At 50.9% G+C, this 23,980-nt stretch overlaps 1 protein-coding gene across 3 annotated transcripts; it reads right to left on the bottom strand.

The window, feature by feature from the left end:
* Positions 1 to 1,581: 1,581 nt before the first annotated feature.
* TRIP13 (thyroid hormone receptor interactor 13) lies at positions 1,582 to 23,844 on the bottom strand. Of its 3 annotated transcripts, none has more exons than XM_029053832.1 (14): positions 23,692 to 23,844; positions 19,442 to 19,607; positions 18,078 to 18,210; positions 16,373 to 16,428; positions 15,110 to 15,200; positions 13,621 to 13,693; positions 12,695 to 12,758; positions 11,240 to 11,326; positions 10,794 to 10,900; positions 9,405 to 9,558; positions 6,614 to 6,726; positions 5,460 to 5,529; positions 4,130 to 4,232; positions 1,582 to 1,712 (listed from the first exon to the last, which is right to left on the bottom strand). In XM_029053832.1, exons 1-14 carry the CDS (start codon positions 23,763 to 23,765, stop codon positions 1,597 to 1,599), a joined length of 1,407 nt encoding a protein of 468 aa, XP_028909665.1. In that variant the 5' UTR covers positions 23,766 to 23,844; the 3' UTR covers positions 1,582 to 1,596. The 3 variants fall into 3 exon arrangements, with proteins under 3 accessions (XP_028909665.1, XP_028909667.1, XP_028909666.1); XM_029053834.2 differs by having other exon boundaries at positions 23,642 to 23,716; XM_029053833.1 differs by lacking the exon at positions 1,582 to 1,712 and adding an exon at positions 3,205 to 3,322 and having other exon boundaries at positions 23,692 to 23,843.
* Positions 23,845 to 23,980: the final 136 nt, after the last annotated feature.

The following is a 23,980-nucleotide window of genomic DNA, read 5'->3' as shown; positions in this document are numbered from 1 at the left end:
GACTCCCCAGCCCAGGCTCCTTCCACTGAGCCACGCTGCTTCTCCGTAGGTCTGTCGATTTCACCTACCCGTACCCTGACGGCTCGGGTCCTTTTCTCCGGAGGGTTGAGGCCCCAGCAGACGCTAGGGCACTGGACAGAGGTTTAATACGCTCAGCCACGGTTATCCCAGGGAATCCTGAAATAGCAATGGTGGGGAACTATGCGTGTCTATTTTCTTCAGCTTTTAAGTGACTACGCCTCTTCTACTACCCAGAAATAGCCATCACCGGCAGGGCTAATACTTCTACCACTAACCCTCTCAGAATATCTCAGCAACCTCAGAGGCTGAACTTAGACTCGGTGCTGACCGTCCTATGGGGTTTCCCGGACACGGATTCAACGGGCCTCGGGAAGGACGACCCCTTCGCCTCAGAATGTTCCGCCAACGTAAAGCCTGCAGCTTCCGCGGCTCCCCGAACCCCTCCTTTCAGGGGACGAGGGCTGAAAAGAGGGAAGAGTTGAAAGACACGGGTCACGGAAGAGACACGCAGGGCTCCAACAACGGCCTGTCTTAAATGCACCCTACTTATCTTCCCGATCGCTTCCTCTTTGCCTCGACTTCCTGTAAAAGGGGGATCAAACCAGTGTCTGTTCATTCGTTCATTCAAACGTATTTATCGAGTGCTTATCGTGTGTATAGCACTGTACTAAACGCTTGGGAGAGTACAATTTCACGACAGACACGTTCCCTGCTCACCACCCTAATCCCGGCTCCGCCGCAAGAGCACGGGCTCGGGAGTCAGGGATCATGGGTTCGAACCCCGGCTCTGCCATGTGTCGGCTGCGTGACTGCGGGCGGGTCACTTCACTTCTCTGGGCCTCGGTTCCCTCATCTGGAAAATGGGGACTAAGACCGTGAGCCTCGCCTGGGACGACCTCATTACCCTGCATCTACCCCAGCGTTTAGAACGGTGCCCTGCACATAGTAAGCGCTTACCAAATACCAACGTTATTAGGCCTGCTGTGTGGCCCCGGGCAAGTCTCTTCGCTTCTCTTTGGCTTCAGTTGCCTCCTCTGTAAAATGGGGATTGAAACTGGGAGTCTCATGAGGGACAGGCGCTGGGTCCAACCTGATTAACTTGTATCTACCCCAGCGCTTAGAACAGTGCTTGACACATGATAAGTCCTTAACAAGTACCATAAATATTATTATTATTATTATTATTGCTCAATAAGGGGCGAACTTCAGAAGAGTGAGCCCAGGTCGGTGGCGCGCAACTGCCCTCTGACGGTAACAAGTCAGACATTAAGCCACCTGGATTTTCGGGGCAGAATCCTGAACGTTTTGAAAAATAAGATTTTTCTCACCTTCCCTCCAAATGAAAGATAGTCAAAATGGCCTCTCGGGGGAAGGAGCGTCCACCCTCCATATTGGAGGCCCAAGAAAGTGCCCTTTGACCTTTCCCCTCTAGCCAAATACCACACAGATTAACCTCCCGAAACGCGAGCGTTTTTAATTTGCAGCTGTCGAGCGGATTTCATTCGATCGGATTTACCGAGCGCTTACCGCGTGCGGGGCACCGTACCTGTTGAGACGCCTCCTTTCTGCATTCACTCATCCGGGAGTACCTATTGAGCATCTGTATACACAGCACTCTCCTAAGCGACGGGAGAAGAGTGCAGATGACGACAAATCGGAAGAGGTCCAAGGCCCAAATTGGGGCTCACAGTCTAGGGATGGAAGGGAGAGAGAGAAGGCAACAGGTGCAGCAGGAAAGACTGAAACCCTAAGAAATGTGGCAAGACAGAAAGGGGAAACACGGACAACAGAAGGAAGAGCTAGAGCTTCAGTAAAGTTTGGCTCGAGGTACAGGCCGCGCCCCTCCCAGCTACGGATTCGCAAGCGTCTCCTCGCCCGGACAGATGGTGGTCGGAGGGGCGGGAAAGGAGATGATTCCTGGCTTCAGGAGGATTCAGAGATCCATCGAGGAAGGTTCCCCCTCTAGACTAGAGAAGCAGCGCGGCTCGGTGGAGAGAGCACGGGCTTTGGAGTCAGAGGTCATGAGTTCGAATCCCGGCTCAGCCCCTTGTCAGCTGTGTGACTGTGGGCGAGTCACTTCACTTCTCTGGGCCTCAGTGACCTCATCTGTAAAATGGGGATGAAGACTGTGAGCCCCACGTGGGACGACCTGATTCCCGTGTCTACCCCAGCGCTTAGAACGGTGCTCTGCACATAGTAAGCGCTTAACAAATACCAACATTATTATTATTATTAGACTATCAGCTCGTTGAGGGCAGGGAATGCGCCTGCTTACTGCTGTACTGTACTCTCCCCAGCGCTTAGTATAACGCTCTGCACACAGTAAGCGCTCGGTAAATACGACTGAAAGAAATGAACGAATCGATCGAAGCCACATGTTGGAAAGACAGTTCTGGACTAACCCTACCCCTCGGCAGACCGCTGCTATGACAGCGTTTCGCCCGACCTCTGTCTCTTGGAAGACGGGGAAGTAGCTCGGCAGGTGGAGGAAAATTTGGGGTTCTTACGGTACGAACATAACCTGTTCCCCGAAGGGCCTTTCACGGCGACAGGCAGCGTTCACCCGGAAGCTCACCCACACAGTCGGGCTCCAACACAGTCATCGACCGAGGCAGCCGTCTACGTTAACTGAGACGTCGAGGGAACAAAACGAAGAAACGGAAGCCAAATCCAAGCCGAGACGGGTGAGCCAAACCAATACGGGTGGGAGATACTTAGCCGCTTCGACGAAACACTCTCCGACGACAGATCGAGAAATCCGCCCCCTTCTTCCTCCTTCTGATGAGCCGAGTGCCTGATTTCCCCCGATTAGACCGTGAGCCCGTCACTGGGCAGGGATTGTCTCTATCTGTTGCCGAACTGTACGGGCCAAGCGCTTAGTACAGTGCTCTGCGCGTAGTCCGCGCTCCACAGACACTATTGAATGATCTTACGGTGCTTTTGAGACCCACACGATTGTAAGCTCCCTGAGGTAAGGGAGCGTGCGTTCGTTCAGTGGTCTTTACTGAGCGCTTACCGTTTGCAGTGCACTGTACTAAACGCTTGGGAGAGTACAATAAACAGACACGTTCCCCGCCCACAGCGAGCTTGCCGGCTAGCGGGAGCTTACTGTCCAGACCTAGCAGGTGCAGCCGGGCTGAAACATTTATTTTAAAAACATTAGTAAAATTACAAGACGAGAAATTTCATGGAAAAAAAAAGGTATTTTTAATGAACACAAACAGATCCGTAACCAAGCCAGGATTTTCTTTTCCAAGGAGTAGCTGTTACATCCAAAATGTCAAGGGAGAACTCATTTAATCTAAAGGGAAAATTAAAAAAAAAAACAACAACTGTGCAATACTGGAGGACAGTGACCTCCTACTGTGATCACACACGAGGAGTAAATTTGAATCGGGTTCTTGGGAACCGGGGAACAATACCGAACGACCTAAAAACAGATAGCACCCTCATCTAAAACTACGCTGGTTTACAAAAAGGTTTTGAGGTATGTTAACAGCAAACCCACATCTCAATTTTTATTTTAAAGGTCGGCACCTCTACAGTTACCTTAGTTTGCAGCCGCTGCATGTGGTAAGGAACGCTCTTTCACCTACAGTCTTTTTCTCAAGTATAAAAATCATACAGGCCTCCCCACTTTTGAAATACACTGTACTGCCCCTTAAAGCATCTTTGCAATAATAAAAATAATGCCACTCTTGAAAGGCTTTTCATTTCTGTAAAAAATAACTGTGGCAGTTACATCAATCTTTTTTAGTTTTCAGAGGTTAAACAACAAATACATTTGGCACTAACCCTACGGTTAGAGAGCACTGTACGAACCCGTTTACTTTATGGTCATAAAAAAGAGGGGAAAAGGTTTGGGAAAATCAGATCCAATACAATTAGGAATTTTCTTTTCCTTTATGGCTCTGAGCAAAATTTTGATATTAACTGCCTTCATACACGCTCCTCAAAATGGCGAAAATAAATTACGGCACGCTCTGCCTCCTAATACATATTTAAAACAATGCGAGTTCATTTTTACAGTCTGTGTTACGATACAGTGGTTGGGCTTTACCGGACGTGAAGCTTATCCCCACTGTGCCGAACTACCCGTCGAACTAACCGGAATCACAGACGCACGCCGCGAGTCGTCTTCTCTCTTCAAACTGTTTTTCCACCACCAGAGACAGAGCTTGAAGGAACACCTCTACGGTTACAGTAGGAGTCTGGCAGTAAATAGAAATAATCATCAGATCAAAACATCACTTCAAACCCTGAACCTATCTGTGGACTGTTTGGCTCAGTGAAGTAGTCTATTTAAAGAAAGACAAGGGGAAAAAACGGTTCCTGTCGGTACTTCTTAAACATAGGTCGGGTTTATACCCGTAAATGCCAAATATTTTCAGTTACGACCAGAGTTGGATAAACCAGTATTGTTACAAGATTGGTAGATTTGGTCCGAAGACATTTTCAACCAGTGTTTTTACTCTCATCGATGGCTTAAATGGGGTGTAACACCAGGCAGTGAATATCGTCCACTGGAGCCCTATTAGATAATACGCTTCTCCTCCCTGTCACGGAAGAGCCTCCCGGTGGTTTATACGGACAGAAGATGGGGACCGATTGTACGGAACTCATTTTTAACCTCAGAAACGGGGCACGGGGAAGGATTCCCATCCACGTCCCGCATCAGAAACGACCACCACGCACGCACCCACCCCGCTGGGAAAAGAGAAACGTGCCTCCAACATTTTGGGGGACAGAGTCTCGCCTGGCGCCTATCAAGAACGGTATTTTCTCCCTACTTGACAAGTTCTGAGGATCACATTTCCCATTGAAATATTTTAAAGTAGGCCAGCCTCAATTTGCCAACACGGTAGGACTAGGTTCGTTTAGAATGAAAACCCTAACGGTGAAATTCTCGGTGCATTTAAACTGCCTGAAGCAAATTAAAAACCCTTGCACCTTGGGAGGTTGGTCAATCGATGGTATCTGGCTGGTCGACCAGGAGAAAGGTCAAGGGGCACTTCCTTGGGCCTCTAATATGGAGGGAGGCGTCTCCATCCCGTGAGAGGGCATTCTGATGACCGTTAGTTCAAAAGGAAGGAAAAATATTTGGTAGAGAGCTTTGTTTTGTTGGTGGCATGCCCGCTCCTAAGATTTTTACCTACTGCTCGTCTATCCTAGCAGGCTATTAGTAATGATACCAAGTAACAGGGGGCAGGTCTGATTGAGTTTTTCACTTTAGGAAGAATAATCACATCTTAGCCTGACAATTCCTCTACTTTTCTTGGTCAGTCGTAACCTTCGGGCCATGATTACGGATGCCTTTCCCGGGGCTGAAGGGCGGCATTAGTGAAAATGGTTCTGAACGGCGATTTGGGGGAATACTTGCAGCAGCTGAGGGGGGTGAGGCGGGAGCGAGAAAGAGAGAGATGGGGGAGAACACTTACTTGGATGTAGAGGGCGTGGGCTAGGAAAGGAAGTTTCCTCAGGACTCGGCCACTCAGTCCTTCACTTTTCCTGAATCAAAAGAAGCGCTTATCTATCTTTTAACTCCAGACCTAAACATCCTCCGAAATGCAGGGTTCTTTTTCCAGGAAAGCATTTTCAACACTGTCTCCGCAGGAAACATTCTATTACCATTACAGGCCAAAAATGACTGGCCCACACTCCGAGGCCCAGGGCAAAAACCCACAGGATATAAAATAGCAACTGAGCCTCGCGTCTTCCCTAGGAAAAGGGCGAAGCAAATTTAGGGATTCGCCCATAGCTCACACCTCCCCACTCTTCCCGACTGGCTTGTATCTACCCCAGCACTCAGTACAGTGACCGGCACATGGTAAGTGCTCAGCAAATACCTAAGTTATTGTTATTACAAGCAGAGCGCGTTGGGCACAGTCCCCCATCCACACGGGGATCTCAGTCTCAATCCCCATTTTACAGGTGAGGTCACTGAGGCACAGAGAAGTGCCCAAGGTCACAGGGCAGACAGGTGGCGGAGCCGGGATCGGAACTCTTGACCTTCTGATTCTCAAGTCCTCGCTCTATCCACCACGCCACGCCGCTTTTATTCGATAACCACCGATGACGACGGTGATGCCCATGAACCTCGGAGGACTTCAGTCTCCCGGGCACACAACTTGCTAATTTCACAGCTAACAGACAATTCCCAGAACCTCCATTCATCGTTGTCACACCCCACGTTAAGGAAAACTTCACCCAATCCAACATGACGGGCATTTGCCCAGACCGCTTTAGACGCACTGAATTCAAAAAGGCTCGTCCAGTCCAATAAACGTTCCCAAATCCCCTAACGACGCTCTAGCCAAAACGTGTAAACAAGCACGCGTTATGGCAGAAGTGAGGGTCTGTCGAGGACGTCGTGGGCAGGGAACGTGTCCGTTTATTGTTACACCGTACTGGCCCAGGCACTTAGTACAGTACCCTACACACAATAAGCGCTCAGTAAATACCACCGAATGAATGGATGAATCCTCCCGACCTCTTTTAACAGGTAAATAGCCACAGATATACGTCTTCGTTTCAGGAAAGTGCAATCTGTAAAAACAGCTTCCTTCGGTTTCAAAACCAGAGAGGTCCTTACCTTGAAATTTCACTCAACAGGATACTCATTTTTGACACGTTGTTTTCAATATAGCCAAGCATATCGAGCTCTCTCAGAGTCAGCAGCTGCTCTCGGGGGTATATGATTTGGCACTAAGTGAAGAGAGACGGCACGTTCCAGTTAACGCAGAGCTGGAGGATCGGACGACGACAGAAACAAAAAACCGGACCCGCCCTACGAAGGCTGCTAACTTTCATTCGCTTTATGTGAAGATTCTCTCTCTTTTGGGACCCCTGTCATTCCTAAGATCCCGGGGGGGTCTGCCCAGGAGGTGAAGTCCTCGGGTCAGGAGCTGGACTTTGTGCGTGAAGATAGGAGCGTGAGTTTGCAGCGTGGGGATGAAGAGGGCTGAGAATCCATCAGAAGGGCTTCTCTCCCCGGCCGCCCGGGCCCGGCACGGAGAGGTACATGTGTGAAGGAGTTGTGGGGTGTGTTTTGGCCCTGGGACATGTGTGTGCTTTTTTTGTCTGGAAGGCTTCTCCTTTGGAAAACTGGGAGCAAGCACACAGCACATAAACTCACCCACACAAACACACCCACACAAAAATAACACGCACGGGGCAGCCCTGTTGGAGAGCATCAGGCCTCAACATCAGTTCCTAATAATGACGGTACTCGTCAAGTGCTTCACTGAGCTAAGGGTGGATACGAGCAAATCGAGCTGGACGCGGTCCCTGCCCCGCGTAGGTCTCACAGTCTCGATCCCCATTTGGCAGGTGAGGGGACTGAGGCACAGAAGTGAAGTGACTTGCCCCAAGGTCACAGAGCAGACAGGTGGCGGAGTCGGGATTAGAACCCATGACCTTCTGACTCCCGGGCCCGTGCTCTATCCACACTATGCCTCGCTGCTTGAAACCGAACAAGCCCCATCCCGGTGAGAAACGAGAGGAAAATACTTGAGCGGCAGCGGGGCTCAGTGGAAAGAGCCCGGGCTTGGGAGTCAGAGATCATGGGTTCGAATCCCAGCTCTGCCACCTGTCTGCGGTGTGACTTTGGGCGAGTCACTTGGCTTCTCTGGGCCTCAGTCACGTCACCTGCAAAATGGGGATGACGACTGTGAGCCTCACGGGGGACCACCTGATGACCCTGTATCTCCCCCAGCGCTTAGAACAGTGCTCGGCACATAGTAAGCGCTTAACAAATACCAACGTTATTATTATTAAAATGGAGATAGGGCTGTGTTCAACCTGATTAGCTTGTATCTTCTCCAGAGCTTAGACGAGTGCCTGAGACGTAGTGAGCGCTTAACAAATACCATCATTATGGTATTATTATTCAAATGGGGAAATTAAGACTGTGAGCCTCATGTGAGACACGGGTCGCGTCTAACCTGATTATCTTCTGTCTACCCCAGTGTTCGGTACAGTGCCGGCCAATTAGTAAACACTTAACAGATGCCATAAACAATACCCAGATTGCACTGTGCTTCGAGACAGTCTTCACTAGTAAGCGATAAAACGCTCAGTCAAAGGGAAGAAGGGGTATTTGCATTAGGAGGTGATTTGAAAAAAATCACCAAGGTGGACGCCAAGTTATCATAAACTTTGGGCAGAATCGAAATAGTCGAAACTGGGAAAATGGCACATGACCTCGATCAGGATACCAAAAGAGAATGGGCCTGGTAGTTAGAGGATTTGGATTCTAATTTCAAATCTGCCCCAAGCCTGATGTTGTGACCTTAGGTGAGTCACTTAGTTTTATTGTGCCTCGGGTGGCCTCAACTGCAAAATGGGGATTCGATACCTCCTCTCCCACTTTTGTAGACTGTGAGCTCCACGTGGGACAGGGAAGGTGTCGCATCTGCTTGGACTGTACCTACCCAAGCGCTTAGTACAGATTTGGGCACATAGTAAGTGTTTAACAAATAGCACAGTTATTATGATCACATCTGGTGGTTTAATTTGGATCTAGGGTAAAGGGTCAAATATTCAAAATGTCACCCGTTAAAGTTGCCAGGAGGCAGCTCTGAAAAGCTGTTTGCTTTGGGGATGGCTCTCTTTGCTCCCGCCCCGACCCTAATTACAAGTTCTAAGGTTGGTGGACGATGAATGCAGTTTTTCAACCCCCGAAGCCAGAGAGAAAGTCCCGAATTGGAAGGAATTCAGAGAAAAAAGTAGTAAAGAGGACTAGAAGTTTGGAAGAAGTGATTCGGGAGAAAAAGTTAAATAAACTAAACATAAATCTCTGGGCCAAAAGGATGACTAAGTGGTGATTTTGACACTCTACAAATATTTGAAGTGTCTTAGCATTAAGGAAAATAGTGGAAAAGGAATTGTTTAAGTTGGTCTGGACACTGTGGCTGGCAGAGCAAGAGAGAGAAGAAATTCTGCTCCGGGGCAGGAAAAGGGGAAAGGGGAAAACCGGCCTTCTCCAATCACCTACTCACTCCGACGCAATCGCCAACTGTGGAGGAGGAAGGACACGAAGGGGAAAAGGGAAGAAGGGAAATCGACACCCTGCAACTTTGTCTGCTCCACATTTGGTTCTAACGTTCACGTGGCTTCCGCTCAGACTGCGACCGTGATTCTCATCATCAGATCGGTTTGTGAGAGTCCAAATTTTAGCCTGCCCTAAATACTGTATTATCATAACTACGGTATATATCAAGGGCATCACAGCCCCACGCGGGACCCGGCCTGTGTCCGACCTCATTAGCTTGTACCTGCTCCGGCGCTCAGCACAGTGCCTGGCACATAGTAAGTGCTTAATAGATACCATTAAAAAAAAAATAGAGCCACATTAAGTCAAGAAAGATGCTTGCAAATCTTACCTTCATCAATTCATCCAAACAAGAAAGATAGATTTTGTAGATCGCCTCGGGAGACGGAGGACCGATGTATTGCTTTATGTCCGCTCTGTCTACAAAGGCCATGTCGATTTTCTCGGTGATATTCGAAGTTGTCAGTATAACGACGTTTGAATGCCTGTAGGGCCCGGGGAACATCGGCTATCGATTCCTTTTCAATGAACTGCGGTAATACCAATATTTTCCTAGTGCTCTGAATTTGGTGAGACTTTTACCAACTTTTCTTACCCACCAAATTCCCTTTTGAGGCAAGTCATTATGCTCAAACCTACCTACTAGACGGGAGACCCTCCCAGCCAAGGCAGGTGGTTTGCTCAAAGCCTTTTAAAAAATGACAAATCGGTTCCCGTGGCCACTGCCGTGAATCTTCTTCCCCGGTGAGGGCGGCTATATAGAGGAATCCCCCCCTTCCTCAGCTGCCGTCAGATCAGCCTCACAACAGATGGCAACCGATCGACCTCGTACGATAAGGACTCGATAAATGCCATCGATCTCCCGATTGACGACGGTGGAGTGTCTTGTCAAGGGGTGTTGGAAATAGCTGGTAGGGCTTTTCACTTGAAAGTTCCAGACAGCTGGACTGATGATGATAATTGTGATATTAGCTACGCTCTTACAAGGCAACGCACTTTACAAGGCATTAAGGAATACAGAAGACAATCAGGTGGGACACAAAACAAAAAAATTCAGGAAATTTTTCGTCTTCTGTAAGTTCCTGAAAATAGGGCTCTCTCAATTTAATCGTGACGGTATTTAAGTGCTTACTCTGTACCAGACACTGTACTAAGTGCTGGGTGGGATACAAGCAAATTGGCTTGGACACAAGTCCCCATCCCGCCTAGGGCTCGCAGTCTTCATGCGAGGTAACCGAGGCAGAGAGGAGCAAAGTGGCTTGTCCAAGGCCACACCGCAGACAGGTCTGGAGGCGGGATTAGAACCCATGACCTTCTGACTCCTAGACCCGTGCTCTAACCACTCGGCGATGCTGCCCACAGAGACGTTCCGCCCTGAGCGGACCTCATTCCTAACAAATGACTTTCACAATCCCGTCTCCATCTGGAAACAGTCATGCATTCAACCGTATTTACTGAGCATTTACTGTGTGCGGAGCACTGCGCTGAGTCCTTGGGAGAGTACAAAAGAACCATAAACAGGCGTTCCCGGTCCACGACGAGCAGTGAGATCGTTGGCAGTGCTCTGCGCAGAGCAGATGTTTCACAGATCTCACTGACTGAGCGATAACCTGGAAAGCGAGGTCTAATAGGCCTAGAGACGGTGGAAAACCCAACCTGACCGTTCCTACCGCTTGTTCTGAACTAATACCCCAGCTATTAAAACGTGGAACGACGTTACCTTTTAATCTGATCTATTTGGGTCAAAACGGCGTTGACCACTCGGATGGCATCTGAGGGTTCCGTGCCCGCTCTGCAGGCATTTCGGGCTGCAGTTAAGCTTTCTACCTGCAAGCGGGGGAAGCGAAAACCAACAACTTGGTCCCACGAGGCTCCCGGAATCTTTGATGATCTAGTCTGCAGTGCCAGGAAGAGGGAGGCGCTGGCGGGAATTCCCCGTCCCACCGTCCTGAACTGCACGAGGCTCCGACGAGCGGCGGAGCTGCTTAGACGGGGGACGGGTCCACCCGCCTGGGACCCCCAAATCCAACCCCTCCCCGCCTCCACCACCCCGGTGTCGTCGGCCGACCGAACGTGGTTCTCCTTTAAGCCACCCTCGTCCCGCCCGGGAATCACCTCGAAAGCCACCCAAGGACGACTCCGATTCTGGCTTTTGAATCGTCCTACCTCATCAATCAGCACGAACACGAGCGCGTTTTTATCATCGATCAACTCTTGGATCTTCTGGAACATCTTGGTGACTAGTTTTCCGCTCTAGAACAGAAGTGCGGTGTTAAACGGATGACTCTGTCCAGGATGAGGCATCCTATCACCTACTCACATTACGAGAAAAAGAGGTCACTTCTTCACCTCTAGATCTACAGGTCAGAGAGCTTCCCTGCCCATCCAACTCTTATGCAAATAACGATAACGTGGGTATTTGTTAAGCGCTTACTATCCGCACAGCACTGTTCTAAGCCCTGGGGGGGGGGGGGGGATACAGAGTAATCAGGTTGTCCCACGAGAGGCTCACAGTCTTCATCCCTCTTTTACAGATGAGGGAACTGAGGCACAGAGAAGCGAAGTGACTCGCCCAAAGTCACACAGCTGACAGGTGACAGAGCCGGGATTCGAAACCGTGACCTGTGACTCTCAAGCCCGGGCTCTTCCCACTGAGCCACGCTACCGGCTTGGCCCAAGTGATGGGATTCCCAAACGATAAAAGGTTTCGAATCTACGTGAGCTTTCCAAATCCCACCCCCTTTTGAATGATGTTTCATTTCTACTGGTCCTAATCATTCCTTCTGCAATGTCTGTGACAGGCTGTACTGGATGCAGAATTTCCATAGTGCAGCAATTCCTGTTTCGGTGAGAAAGCTGCATTCTTGAAAACACCCCGTTGGCGAGAAAAAAAACTGCACTTTACCTCAGTTATGGTTACAATTGCAAAGAAGGGGCGGAACGGTGAGAAAATCCAACTCGCTGGGAAAATCCCAATTCTCACGTAGTCGTCAATCAATCGTATTTATTGAGCGCTGATTGTGTGCAGAGCAGTGTACTAAGTGCTTGTGAGAGTACCATATAATAATAGACACATTCCCTGCCCTCAGCGAGCTTGCGGTCTAGAGGATGGGCACTGGAAGCAGTTACAGCTGACGAGGCCGTAAAGAAAGGGGGTAAATGGCGGCCTGCCTTATGTCCCAGAGTGAAATTCAAGATTGGTGGAAAATGAAAAAAAAAAAAAAAGGCTTCTACACCTTGTTTTCAAGCAGCCTACTCTTCAAGGAAGATTATATTGCGTCTCTCTGACACTGTCAAGAGTCTGTTAGTATTGTACAGGGCATCGATGGAAAGTATTTAAAGTTCACTGTTACCCTCATCTCAGGGGAGTGAGAAACGATTGGTATAAATGAGATATTCAAGATGGGGTAAGATTTGGAACGCTCACAGCACGCAAGGGATTAGGATCCAGATCTCCCGACTCCCAGGCCTGAGGTCTATTAGGCCACGCTATTTCTTGAGCCTTAATTCATCCTCGGCGTATTATTATATTGCCCTGATTCCTTCACAAGTTCATCGTTCCTTGTCTTCCCGAGAATGGCATATATCTCACGCAGTCGAGACCAATATTGAAATGCTTACCTCAGAAAACCACTTGGAGAAGAGACTATGGCTGTTAATTTCGATCAGCTGCCCGTATCTGTACCTACAAGTGGAGAAAGCAACGAACGTCTTTTCGGATGAGCTCTACGGTATGCAAGGTAAGCACCAACTTTCCACAGAGATTCTTTACATTTTGAATAGGACACATGTGCCCGCCTGGTAGTCTATTCTAAATTCAATGTACATTAACCTTCATTTTTGTGACCGGATCACTGTAGTGATCACAAAATATTTTTAAGATAAGACTCTCCCTAGAAAACCAGAAGTCTTTTCACATCATGGTACTCTCCCAAGCGCTCAGTACAAGGCTTTGGACACGGTAAGGGTTCCAAAAATAGAACTGAATGAATGAAAAAATGGGAAATATTAATGTGAAAAGTGGTAAAAGGTGCTGGGACCTCCATTATGTAAAATATGCGTAAAGTGAATGTTCAGTAATCATATTTTCTTACAAACACAAGTATAATTTATTCCCTTGAAATACGAAAATATTTCCAAAACCACAGTTTAATGAAATTATGTCTGACGGAGGACCTGCCTGAGAGAACTCAAATCATTTTAATCTGGACATAAAAGTATAAAAATTATACTAGCTTCTCTACAAAACATCAAAGTGCCCAGCTTCAGAAAAAGGACAACTCCCAGAACCTGAATATTAATGGCTGAGTGATATTTTTGGGATAATCCACTGTTTATTCATTTGATTACCTATGAAAGGTAGTACAAAAAACGCAATACTTTTATTAATCCCAGTGGACATCTACGAAAAAACAAGAGTGGGCCTGGGAGTGTTACCTAATAACGCAGAGTTTTAAAGCCCCAAATGAAGTGATTCTGTAGATCATTTAGCTAAGAAACAAGAAAAAGGAATGCCAAACGGGTTTCCCCAAACAACCAGAACCTACCTTTCTGAGAGCCTAATGGTCAATTTCTGAGCTAGTGCTTTACACAGGGACGTTTTGCCAGTTCCTGGGGGTCCTGTATAACACATGAACACAATATGTAATCATAATGACGATGATGATGATAATAATAATGGTACGTGTTAAGCACCTACCATGTGCCAGGCACTGTACTAAGTGCCGGGATGGATACGAGCAAATTAGGTTGGACACAGTCCCTGTCCCACATGGGGCTCGCAGGCTTATTCCCCACTGTACAGATGCAGCCAACTGAGGCCCAGTGAAGCGACTTACCCAAGGTCTCACAGCGGCAAAGTGGAGGAGCCGGGATTGGAACTCGGGTCCTTTTGACTCCCAGACCTGTGCTCGATCCACTAGACCGGGCTGCTTCTCCAATTCATTTAATATTAGCTAGAGAAGACTACCTCACGATTTCTTTTTAAAGCAGCTGTAATTATGGTAGTGATAGGAAAGTTAATTCTAGGAATCGCTACATCTTGGATACAAGGAGTGCATCCTAATTCAATTTTGCAAGCAGTATAGTTTTTTGGGGTAAATGTATGTATGTGTACACTCACACATACATGCTCTGCATATGCATATAGATATATGTATATGTATATATGTGCATATACACACACATATACGTATATATATATATGTGTATATATATGCACGTGTGTGTGTATATATACACATATATACGTATATATGTTTGTGTGTGTGTGTGTGTGTGTGTATATACACACATATATACCTATATATGTTTATATATGCGTACACCCAATAGTCTGTTTGCCCATATTACCAATTTTTAAAAATAATTACAGTTAACCCCACTGCGTACCCAAATAACCAAATCCAAGTGGAGTGAGACGACAGCACAATGTCACACTCCTCCACCACACGCAAAAACAAAACTGCATCTTGAGGAAGCTCCTTTCAAACACTCTTAGTAGTGATGGAGAAAAATACAAAATATTCTAAATGGAAAATCCATTTAAAAGTTTTACTGAGACCCCTCTGACAGTGGGTAGAAACATAAGAGCTGAATTTACCTCTCAACTTTTACTCATTCTAACGTACGATCTACGATCTACCTCATTACCATGACTGTGAGCCCGTCAGATTAGACTTTGAGTCCATCAAAGGGCGGGGACCGTCTCTATCTGTTACCCATTTGTTTCATTCCAAGCGCTCAGTACAGTGCTCTGCACATAGTGAGCGCTCAATAAATACTACTGAATGAATGAATGAATTTGAAAAATGTATTTCACTTGTACACCCTCCTTCCTCCTCCCCCTCTTCACAAAGCCATCCGGACTTTCTTCTGAAGGAGACCGGTGTTTTCTTTGAATGTGCACCTTCCTAGTCAGCTGGGGGTGATAGCAAACATTGCTCTTCTTCTGGGAAGCAAAAAACTGAAGCCATGTCCTAGAAGTCGGGCCTCCCGCCGTGACTTTCACAAACGCCATAAAATCATCGACCTTACCGTGGAGCAGAACGACTCTATTCCACGCGATGAGGTTGCTGTCGACGTTTTTGTCCGAAAATAATAACGTCGTGGTCACGTAGTGAAGCAACTGGGTCAGAGGGAGGACACGGAAAACAAGGAGATGGAGGGTTTTTTATTTATACGTATTTCGATGGGTTCCGAGTCATGATAACGAAAATGTGGACCAACCTACAGCAGGGAGAGTGCCTACCAACTCTGTTATACTGAACTCTCCCGAGCACTTAGCATACAGTAAGCGCTCGATAAATATGACTGGACTGATCGATCAATCGTATTTATCGAGCGCTTATCGTGTGCAGAGCACTGTAATAAGCGCTTGGGAAAGTATCATCTAGCAGAGTTGGTAGACGCGCTCCCCGCCCACAACAAGCTTATAGTCTACAGGGGATTGACTGAGATTGAAAGAAAGGGGGATTATCCTTGGCCCAACCCATTGGATCAGGCCATGGTTTACACTTCCCTATGTAGGAGATTACCAAATGTTTTCTAAGACAGATCGTGATTTTGTGGAAAGCAGTGGTAATTCGGACAAAAATAAAGTCACACTGTAATTTATGTAGTACAATTTAAGATTACAGCCGCAAACTAATACGGCAGTCCCGATTATGACACTTTTAAAACAGTGCTATCGAATTTTAAAGAAATTAACGCAGGACATTTTATTTACAGCCTCTCGCTTCAATATCTGCAGACTTCAGGATGGCTAAGCCATCCTAAATACCAACAATACCAACCCACAAAATAAATACCAACAGATACCAACATTATTATTACTAAGCACTTCCTGGCCTCTCCCCTTGAAGTATTTGGCTAACTAGATGGTGATTTCGACTTACAGTAGACGGTAATAATAATGACGGCATTTGTTGAGCGCTTACTCAGTGCAAAGCACTCTTAGCATAACCTGCTAGCACGGACATCTTTAGTCTATTTGCACAGGGTGCTTTTTTACCGAATAGGAAGGGAAAGGTGACATTTCTGCCCCTGCAATTAAGCTCCAGGGCTAGATTTTAAAGCTCCAATGGGCTAGATACGTAAATGCCTCTTGGGCAGAGCTCACGCCTTCCAACTCTCTTGTATCCTACTTTCCCAAGCGGTGTTTTTTGTATGCGCTCAATAGGCGTCCCTGATTGCTTGATTGATGCGGCCTGTGCTCCTCGGCTTGGCCCCCCCCCCCCCAGCAAAGCCTTCTTCCAGATGAATCCCCTTTCGCAAAAAGAGCATTTATTAGCAACTTACGTGGGACTTCACTTCAACGTCGTAGATCAGACTTTCCCAGAGGCCATGGAATTCAACTGCAAAACAACACGGTAACAGAACCGGAACGAGAACGGAGATGGGCTCCCCCCTCCCGTCCGCCGCGGAAGGAAGGGCCGGCGGACGTCCAAACTTCCCGAACCTCACCTGCCAACATTTGGGAGGGTGTCTGATGCCCCAAAATTGAGTTGCGCGAGGGCTACCCAGGGAAATACGGGAGGTGCCCAGGTTACGGCCACCCACCTTGACGACCGACCCAGAAACGTGCCCGGCCTACTTGCCCAGCCTTCAAATTAGAGAAGCACAACGGGCCGATAATCCCCTCAATCCGCCCGCCCTGCCCTATTCCCAGCGGCCCTCATGCTCGCCGTTCCCTGAACGTTCATTCATTCATTTATTCAATAGTATTTATTGAGCGCTTACTCTGCGCAGAGCACTGTACTAAGCGCTTGGAACGGACAAATCGGCAACAGATAGAGACGGTCCCTGCCCTTTGACGGGCTCACGGTCTAATCGGGGGAGACGGACAGACGAGTACGACGGCAGTGAACAGAATCGAGGGGAAGAACATCTCATAAAAACAAAAGCAGATGAATAGCATCAAGGCGACGTACATCTCACTGACAAACTAAATAGGGTGATGAAGATCTATACAGTCGAGCGGACGAGTACGGTGCCGAGGGGACGGGAGAGGGGGTGGAGCGGAGGGAAAGGGGGGAGAAGAAGGTTTAGCTGCGGAGAGGTGGAAGGGAAAGGGGGAGCTCAGTCTGGGAAGGCCTCTCGGAGGAGGTGAGCTTTAAGTAGGGTTTCGAAGAGGGGAAGAGAATCGGTTCGGCGGAGGCGAGGAGGGAGGGCGTTCCGGGACCGCGGGAGGACGCGGCCCGGGGGTCGACGGCGGGACGGGCGAGAACGGGGGACGGCGAGGAGGCGGGCGGCGGAGGAGCGGAGCGTGCGGGAGAAAGAGAGAAGGGAGGAGAGGTAGGAGGGGGCGAGGGGATGGACGGCCTCGAAGCCTAGAGTGAGACGTGCTCTCCCGTCCCTTCCGCTTTTCAACCGGCAGATGCGAGGGATGTAAGGGACGTTCCAGAGTGGGATAGGGGCACTCCGGTCCCCGCCTCCCGCCCTCGGTCTGCCTTCCCGGCTTCGGTCAGGGCACGGGATTTGAGGCGGCAGGACGGCAGCGGGGCCTGGTGGACGGAGCGCGGGGCCCGGGGGTCAGAGGACCCGGGTTCTAATCCCGTCTCCGCCGTGTGACCCGGGGCAGTGGCTTCACTTCGCTGGGCCTCACTCTCCCCGCGGGGATTCCGACCGTGAGGCCCACGTGGGACGGGGACCGCGCCCGGGCCTGATGACCTTGTAACTCCCCAGCCTGGCACACGGCGAGCGCTTCAGAAATACCATCGGTATCCTTATTTTTACTCAGCCGGGGGAGGAGGGAGTTTGAGGATGGCAGCCGCCACATTTATAATTAAAGCCGCCCTAGCTGGGAGGAGCGGGAAGTTAAGGGTGGCCAGAGGGATGGGGGAAAGCTGCGGGGAATTAAGTCAGTCTTTGTGAAAACGTGTCCCTCGATCCTACCATTCGCAATTTAACCCCATTTTCCTGGGACCCTCGGTGTCGTTACAATTTTACTCGGATTTGGCCCGGGCGTGCGGCCGGCTGCTCCCAGCCCTAGGAGACGGCCTACCGGCGGGTAGCACCCAGTGGCTTGCGGCAATAATATTTTCGGTCTCCTCCTCTAAGTGTTCACTGCTGGGTCCCTCTTCATTCAGCTGGTAGATATGAATCGAGAAGGAACAACTGTTCAAGGCAACGGGAAGCTACGGAGGAAACGAGAAAAAAAACACACTCGAGCGGTCTGTGAGGACTCGAGACCGTAAACAGCTCAGCGGTCAGAAGTCGCGGGTTCTGATCCCGATTCCGCCGCTTGTCTGCTGTGCGACCGTGGGCCAGTCGCTTCACTTCTCTGGGCCTCAGTGACCTCATCTGTCAAATGGGGATTGAGACTGTGCGCCTCACGCGGGACAACCCGATGACCCCGTGTCTACCCCAGCGCTCAGAACGGTGCTCGGCACATAGTAAGCGCTTAACCGATACCGACGTTGTTATAAATAGCTCACATCTGTTTGACTTTTTTTTTTTTAAAAGCGTCTAGTACCTGTTAAGCGCTTACTATACGCCGGGCAGAGTGGAAAGAGCAGGGGCCTGGAAGTCAGAGGATGTGGGTTCTAATCCAGCTCCGCCACACGGCTAATCCCTGCTCCGTCACTTGCCTGCTGTGGGCCCACGCGCAAATCACTTCGCTTTGCCGTGCCTCGGTCGCCTCGTCCGTAAAACGGGAATTTAAATCTAATAGCAATAGCAATGTTGGTATTTGGTAAGCGCTTACTATGTGCAGAGCGCTGTTCTGAGCGCCGGGGGAGATACCGGGTCATCAGGTTGTCCCAGGTGAGTGAGGCTCACAGTTAATCCCCATTTTACAGATGAGGTAACCGAGGCCCAACCTGCCCACCGGTCACACGGCTGACACGGGGCAGAGCCGGGAGTCGAACCCATGACCCCTGACTCCGAAGCCCAGGCTGAGCCACGCTGCTTCCCGCACCTGCCTCCCTCGCCCCCAGACTGTGAATCCATTGTGGGACAGGAACCGTGACCAACCTGAGCTAGTTCTTTCTTCCCCAGTGCTTTGTACGGGGCTTGGCACGTAGCAAGCACTTAAATACCACGGTGATTATTAGAAAGCTACCGGGCTTGATGGGCCGAGATCTAAAAACACGAAGGAGGACAGACGCGCGCGAGCAATATTTAAAACGCCGGGCTGTCCGAGACCGTCAAAGACAGCTGGAACATCACTAAGATCCGCACGTGGCGACGAGACGATCCATCCCAGCGCTTAGAACGGTGCTTGGCGCAGAGTAAGCCCTTACAAACGCCATTTTAAAAAACGCCTACCTATCTGAGGACACGGAAGCTTCGGTAGAACGGTGAATATAGAGAAATTATTCTAGAAAATAAAACGCTCCAATCTGCACCTTGCCGAAATGGAGGTACCTTTTGGGTTCTCTTTATCAGCTCTGTATCCACCACAGAGATAGACTGCACGTTTCTTTCCAAGAAAGGGTCGGCGAACTCTAACCACGTACAATCTCCGATCACAGTGTTCAGTCGGCTAAGCATCTGCAGGACGCTCAGCCGAATGTCTTCTCTACTGGCAGTGCTGGTAAATAAACAAAAACAGTTTGGGAAAAGGAGGGAGGGGAAAAAAAAAGAGAGGGAGAGAGATGATTTCAGAGCCTCAGTCGCCCAACTGAATTTTTTTCCCTAGTAATGAGGCACAGAACCGCAAATCTAACTTGTCTGAATAGGAGGAGTTTTACTGAGTGTTTATCAGCCTTCTAAAATTAACTGAGTTTGAATAAAATCGTCGGTTCGCGGACGACGCTTTGAGAGCGTTCCCAAGGCGGGGGGGGGGGAGGAAAGGCATTATTAGAGGTCAATAGTCACTGCATTACTGGACCGCACTATTGGAAAGCCAATCGACAGGCAGCCATCGCCGATCGCTTACTGCCCGGTCGGCTAGAAGGGCTCAATAAATCCTTCCATTCTCCATGCACGACTGCCCGCGGACGATTACGACTTTATTTTGTTAACGCGACGTCCCTCACCTTGATTCTATTTATCGTTAATAACAACGATAACGTTGGTATCGGTTAAGCGCTCACTACGTGCCGAGCACCGTTCTAAGCGCCGGGGGAGACACAGGGGAATCAGGTTGTCCCACGTGGGGCTCACGGTCTTCATCCCCATTTTACAGACGAGGTCACGGAGGCCCCGAGAAGTGACTTGCCCGAAGTCACACGGCCGATAAGTGGCCGAGCCGGGATTCGAACCCATGACCTCCGACTCCAAAGCCCGGGCTCTTTCCACCGAGCCGCGCGGCTTCTTGTTTTAATGAGACGTTCGGCCCCCCGATTCTATTTATCGCTGTCGTCTTTGTCCGTCTCCCCCCATTAGACCGGAAGCCCGTCAGTGGGCAGGGACCGTCTCTATCCGTTGCCCATGTGGCCATTCCAGGCGCTCGGTCCGGTGCTCGGCACCTAGTAAGCGCTCCATAAATACTATGGGGCGAATGTGCAGCTGGCAAAGTTATCGGAGGGACCGGCGCCGGCCAGAGAGAATAAACCCCGCGGCAAATGATAAGAGAGGAGGTGGAAGGTGGCACTGGAAGAGTGAAGTGGGCGGGTTGAGTCGGAGCAGGAAAACGGCGAGGCGAGAGCCGCCGGGAAGGAATTTCCGCGAGGAATTTCTGTTCGGCGAGGAGGCGGGGGAGGCCGGAAGGGAGTCGGTGGCATTTATGAAGCGCTCGCCGCGGGCAGGGCGTCGTCCTCAGCGTTGGGAGCGTGTGACCGACTTACGGCGGCCTCATGACGAGATCCGGGTTCTCATCCGAGGTCCATCGGATACCGGCTGGGCGACCCTGGGCGAGTCGTTTCACTTTTCCCTTCCCTCATCTGAAGAATGGGGATTTAAGCCCCGTTCTCCCTCCGACTCACAGAACGAGCCCCAGGTAATGATGTTAAGAACGTTGGTATTTGTGAAGCGCTTACTAGGCGCAGAGCACTGTTCTAAGCGCTGGGGGAGAGACAGGGTCGTCGGGTGGTCCCCCGTGAGGCTCCCAGTCAATCCCCATTTTCCGGATGAGGGGACTGAGGCACAGAGAAGTGAGGTGACTCGCCCGCAGTCCCACAGCTGACAAGCGGCGGGGCCGGGAGTCGAACCCACGACCTCTGACTCCAAAGCCCGGGCTCTTTTCCGCTGAGCCACGTTAGCTTGCATCTACCCCGGCGGTCAGTACGGTGGTTGGCCCCTAACAGGTCCTTAACGAATACCGCCATAATTACGAGGGGCAGGGTCTGTGTCCAACCTCCCTACCCCGCATCTCCCCCGGCGCTTAGAATAGCGCCCGGCACGGGGTACGCGCGAAACAGATACCATCACTATTACTGTCGTCTACAGCCCGGGAGTCGGAGGGTCGTGGGTTCTAATTCTGCCTCCACCACCGGCCCGCCGTGTGACCCGGGGCAAGTCACTTCGCTTCCTCCGGGCCTCAGTTCCCTCATCTGTAAAATGGGGATTAAAACGACCGATACCTTACGTGGGACGGGGGCTGTAACGAACCTGATGAGTTTACAGCTACCCCAGCGCTTAGAACGGTGCCCGGCACCTACTGAGCGGCATCCTCGAAGCTTAGAGTGAGTTTTTGTTTGGGGCGGAGGTCGACAGGCGACCACCGGAGGTGTGTTCTGTCAGCTGTGTGACTTTGGGCGAGTCACTTCACTTCTCAGGGCCTCAGTTACCTCGTCTGTAAAATGGGGATGAAGACCGGGAGCCCCACGTGGGACCACCTGATTCCCCTGGGTCTACCCCAGCGCTTAGAACAGTGCTCGGCACATAGTAAGCGCTTAACAAATACCGACATCATTATTATTTAAGAAGGGGAGTGACGGGGCCAGAGAGTTTCTGCGGGAAGACGAGCCGGGCGGCGGAGCGAAGAATGGACCGGGGCGGGGGCGGGAGAGGAGGGAGGGAGGTCGGGGAGAAGGCCGACACGGTAGTCTGGCCGGGATACGACGGGGGCCCGTAGCGGTAAGGTGGCCGTTCGGGTGGAGGGGAAAGGGCGGATCTCGGCGATATCGTAGCGGTGAGACCGGCGGGTCTCCGTAACGGATAGGACGCGCGGGGCGGACGACAGAGACGAGTCGAGGACGACGCCGAGATCCCGGGCCCGAGAGACGGGAAGGACCGTCCGCGGCGATAGGGAAGTCCGGGAGGGGACCGGGTCCGGGAGGGGAGACGAGGAGCTCGGTCTCGCTCACGTCGAGTTTCGGGCGGCGGGCCGACATCCGGGCGGGAGCCGTCCCGGAGGCGGGAGGAGATGCCGGCCCGAAGGGAGGGGGAGAGGACGGGGGCGGAGATGGAGATCTGCGTGGCATCCCCGTAGGGATGGCGGTCGAAGCCCACAGAGCGGAGGAGTTCACCGAGGGAGCCAAGATGGAGAACGGAAGAGGGCCGAGAACCGACCCTCGAGGAACTCCGACGGTTAAAGGATGGGAGGGGGAGGAGGCGCCGGCGAAGGAGACCGAGAAGGACCGGCCAGAGAGCTACGAACGCTATCGTCGTCACCTCTGGTCCTTATTATCGTTATCATCGACTGAGCCTCAGTCTCCACCTCTGTGAAATGGGGAGGCAGCCCGGGAGCCCCCCCCGTGGGACCACGCGATGCCCCCGCCTCCTCCCCGGCGCTTAGCACAGTGCTTGGCGCACAGCAGGCACTTAACCAATACTAGCGTCGTCACCTCTGGGCCTTGTCGTCATTAGTAATAATCGACTGAGCCTCAGTCTCCACCTCTGTGAAATGGGGAGGCAGCCCACGAGCCCCGTGACGCCCCTGCCTCCTCCCCGGCGCTTAGCACATTGCAGGCACTTGTGGAAGCAGTGTGGCTCAGTGGAAAGAGCCCGGGCTTTGGAGTCAGGGCTCATGAGTTCGAATCCCAGCTCTGCCACTTGTCGGCTGTGTGACTGTGGGCAAGTCACTTAACTTCTCGGTGCCTCAGTTCCCTCATCTGTAAAATGGGGATTAAGACTGTGAGCCCCACGTGGGACAACCTGATTCCCCTATGTCTACCCCAGCGCTTAGAACGGTGCTCGGCACATAGTAAGCGCTTAACAAATACCAACATTATTATTATTAATACTATTATCACCATCTCTGGGCCTTATTATTACATCGTTACTATCGTCTGGGCCTCAGTCTCCTCCTCTGGGAAATGGGGAGGCAGGCCGTGAGCCACGTGATGCCCCTGCCTCCTCCCCCTCCTCATCCTCGCCATCCAGGTGCGTGTGTGCGTGCCAAGGGCTGTCTCTGTCTAACAATAATAATAATAATGATGTTGACCAATGATAAGAGACCAAGAGATAATCAATGATGATGGGTTAAGCGCTTACTACGTGCCGAGCACTGTTCTAAGCGCTGGGGGGGACCCAGGGGAATCAGGTGGTCCCACGTGGGGCTCCCGGTCTTCATCCCCCTTTTCCGGATGAGGTCACTGAGGCCCAGAGAAGCGAAGGGACTGTCGGGATTCGAACTCGTGACCTCTGACTCCCAAGCCCGGGCTCTTTCCCCGGCGCCACGCACGCTGCTCTCTGTGGCCCGACTTGTTCATTCCAAGCGCTCAGTCCAGTGCTCCGCACCTAGTAGGCGCTCCAGAAAGACGACTGAAATACTACGGAAGGGCCCGGACCTGCCTCCCAGCTGATGGACCTCCACGTCGAGCAGGGGCCGGTCGAGGCCGAGGTGCAGGGCCGCGTCGTCCATGGCGGACGAGGGAGGAGGACGAGGAGGACGAGGATGGCGGCGGATGGAGGCGGATGGAGGCGAGGAAGACCAGGCCCCGAGGCCCGCTTGGGGCCCCGCTGGGCCCCGCCGCCTCCCGACCCGGAAGGGATTCCCGCCCTCCCCTCGGCGGCTTCGCCGCCCGCCCTTGACGTCACTTCCGGCCCGGGCGGCCGCCTGACCCGGAAGTCCTTCCC

This window comes from Ornithorhynchus anatinus, chromosome X3 (genome assembly GCF_004115215.2).
Source record: "Ornithorhynchus anatinus isolate Pmale09 chromosome X3, mOrnAna1.pri.v4, whole genome shotgun sequence".
Classification (NCBI taxonomy): Eukaryota; Metazoa; Chordata; class Mammalia; order Monotremata; family Ornithorhynchidae; genus Ornithorhynchus; species Ornithorhynchus anatinus.
This window is presented reverse-complemented; position numbering and strand designations above follow the sequence as displayed.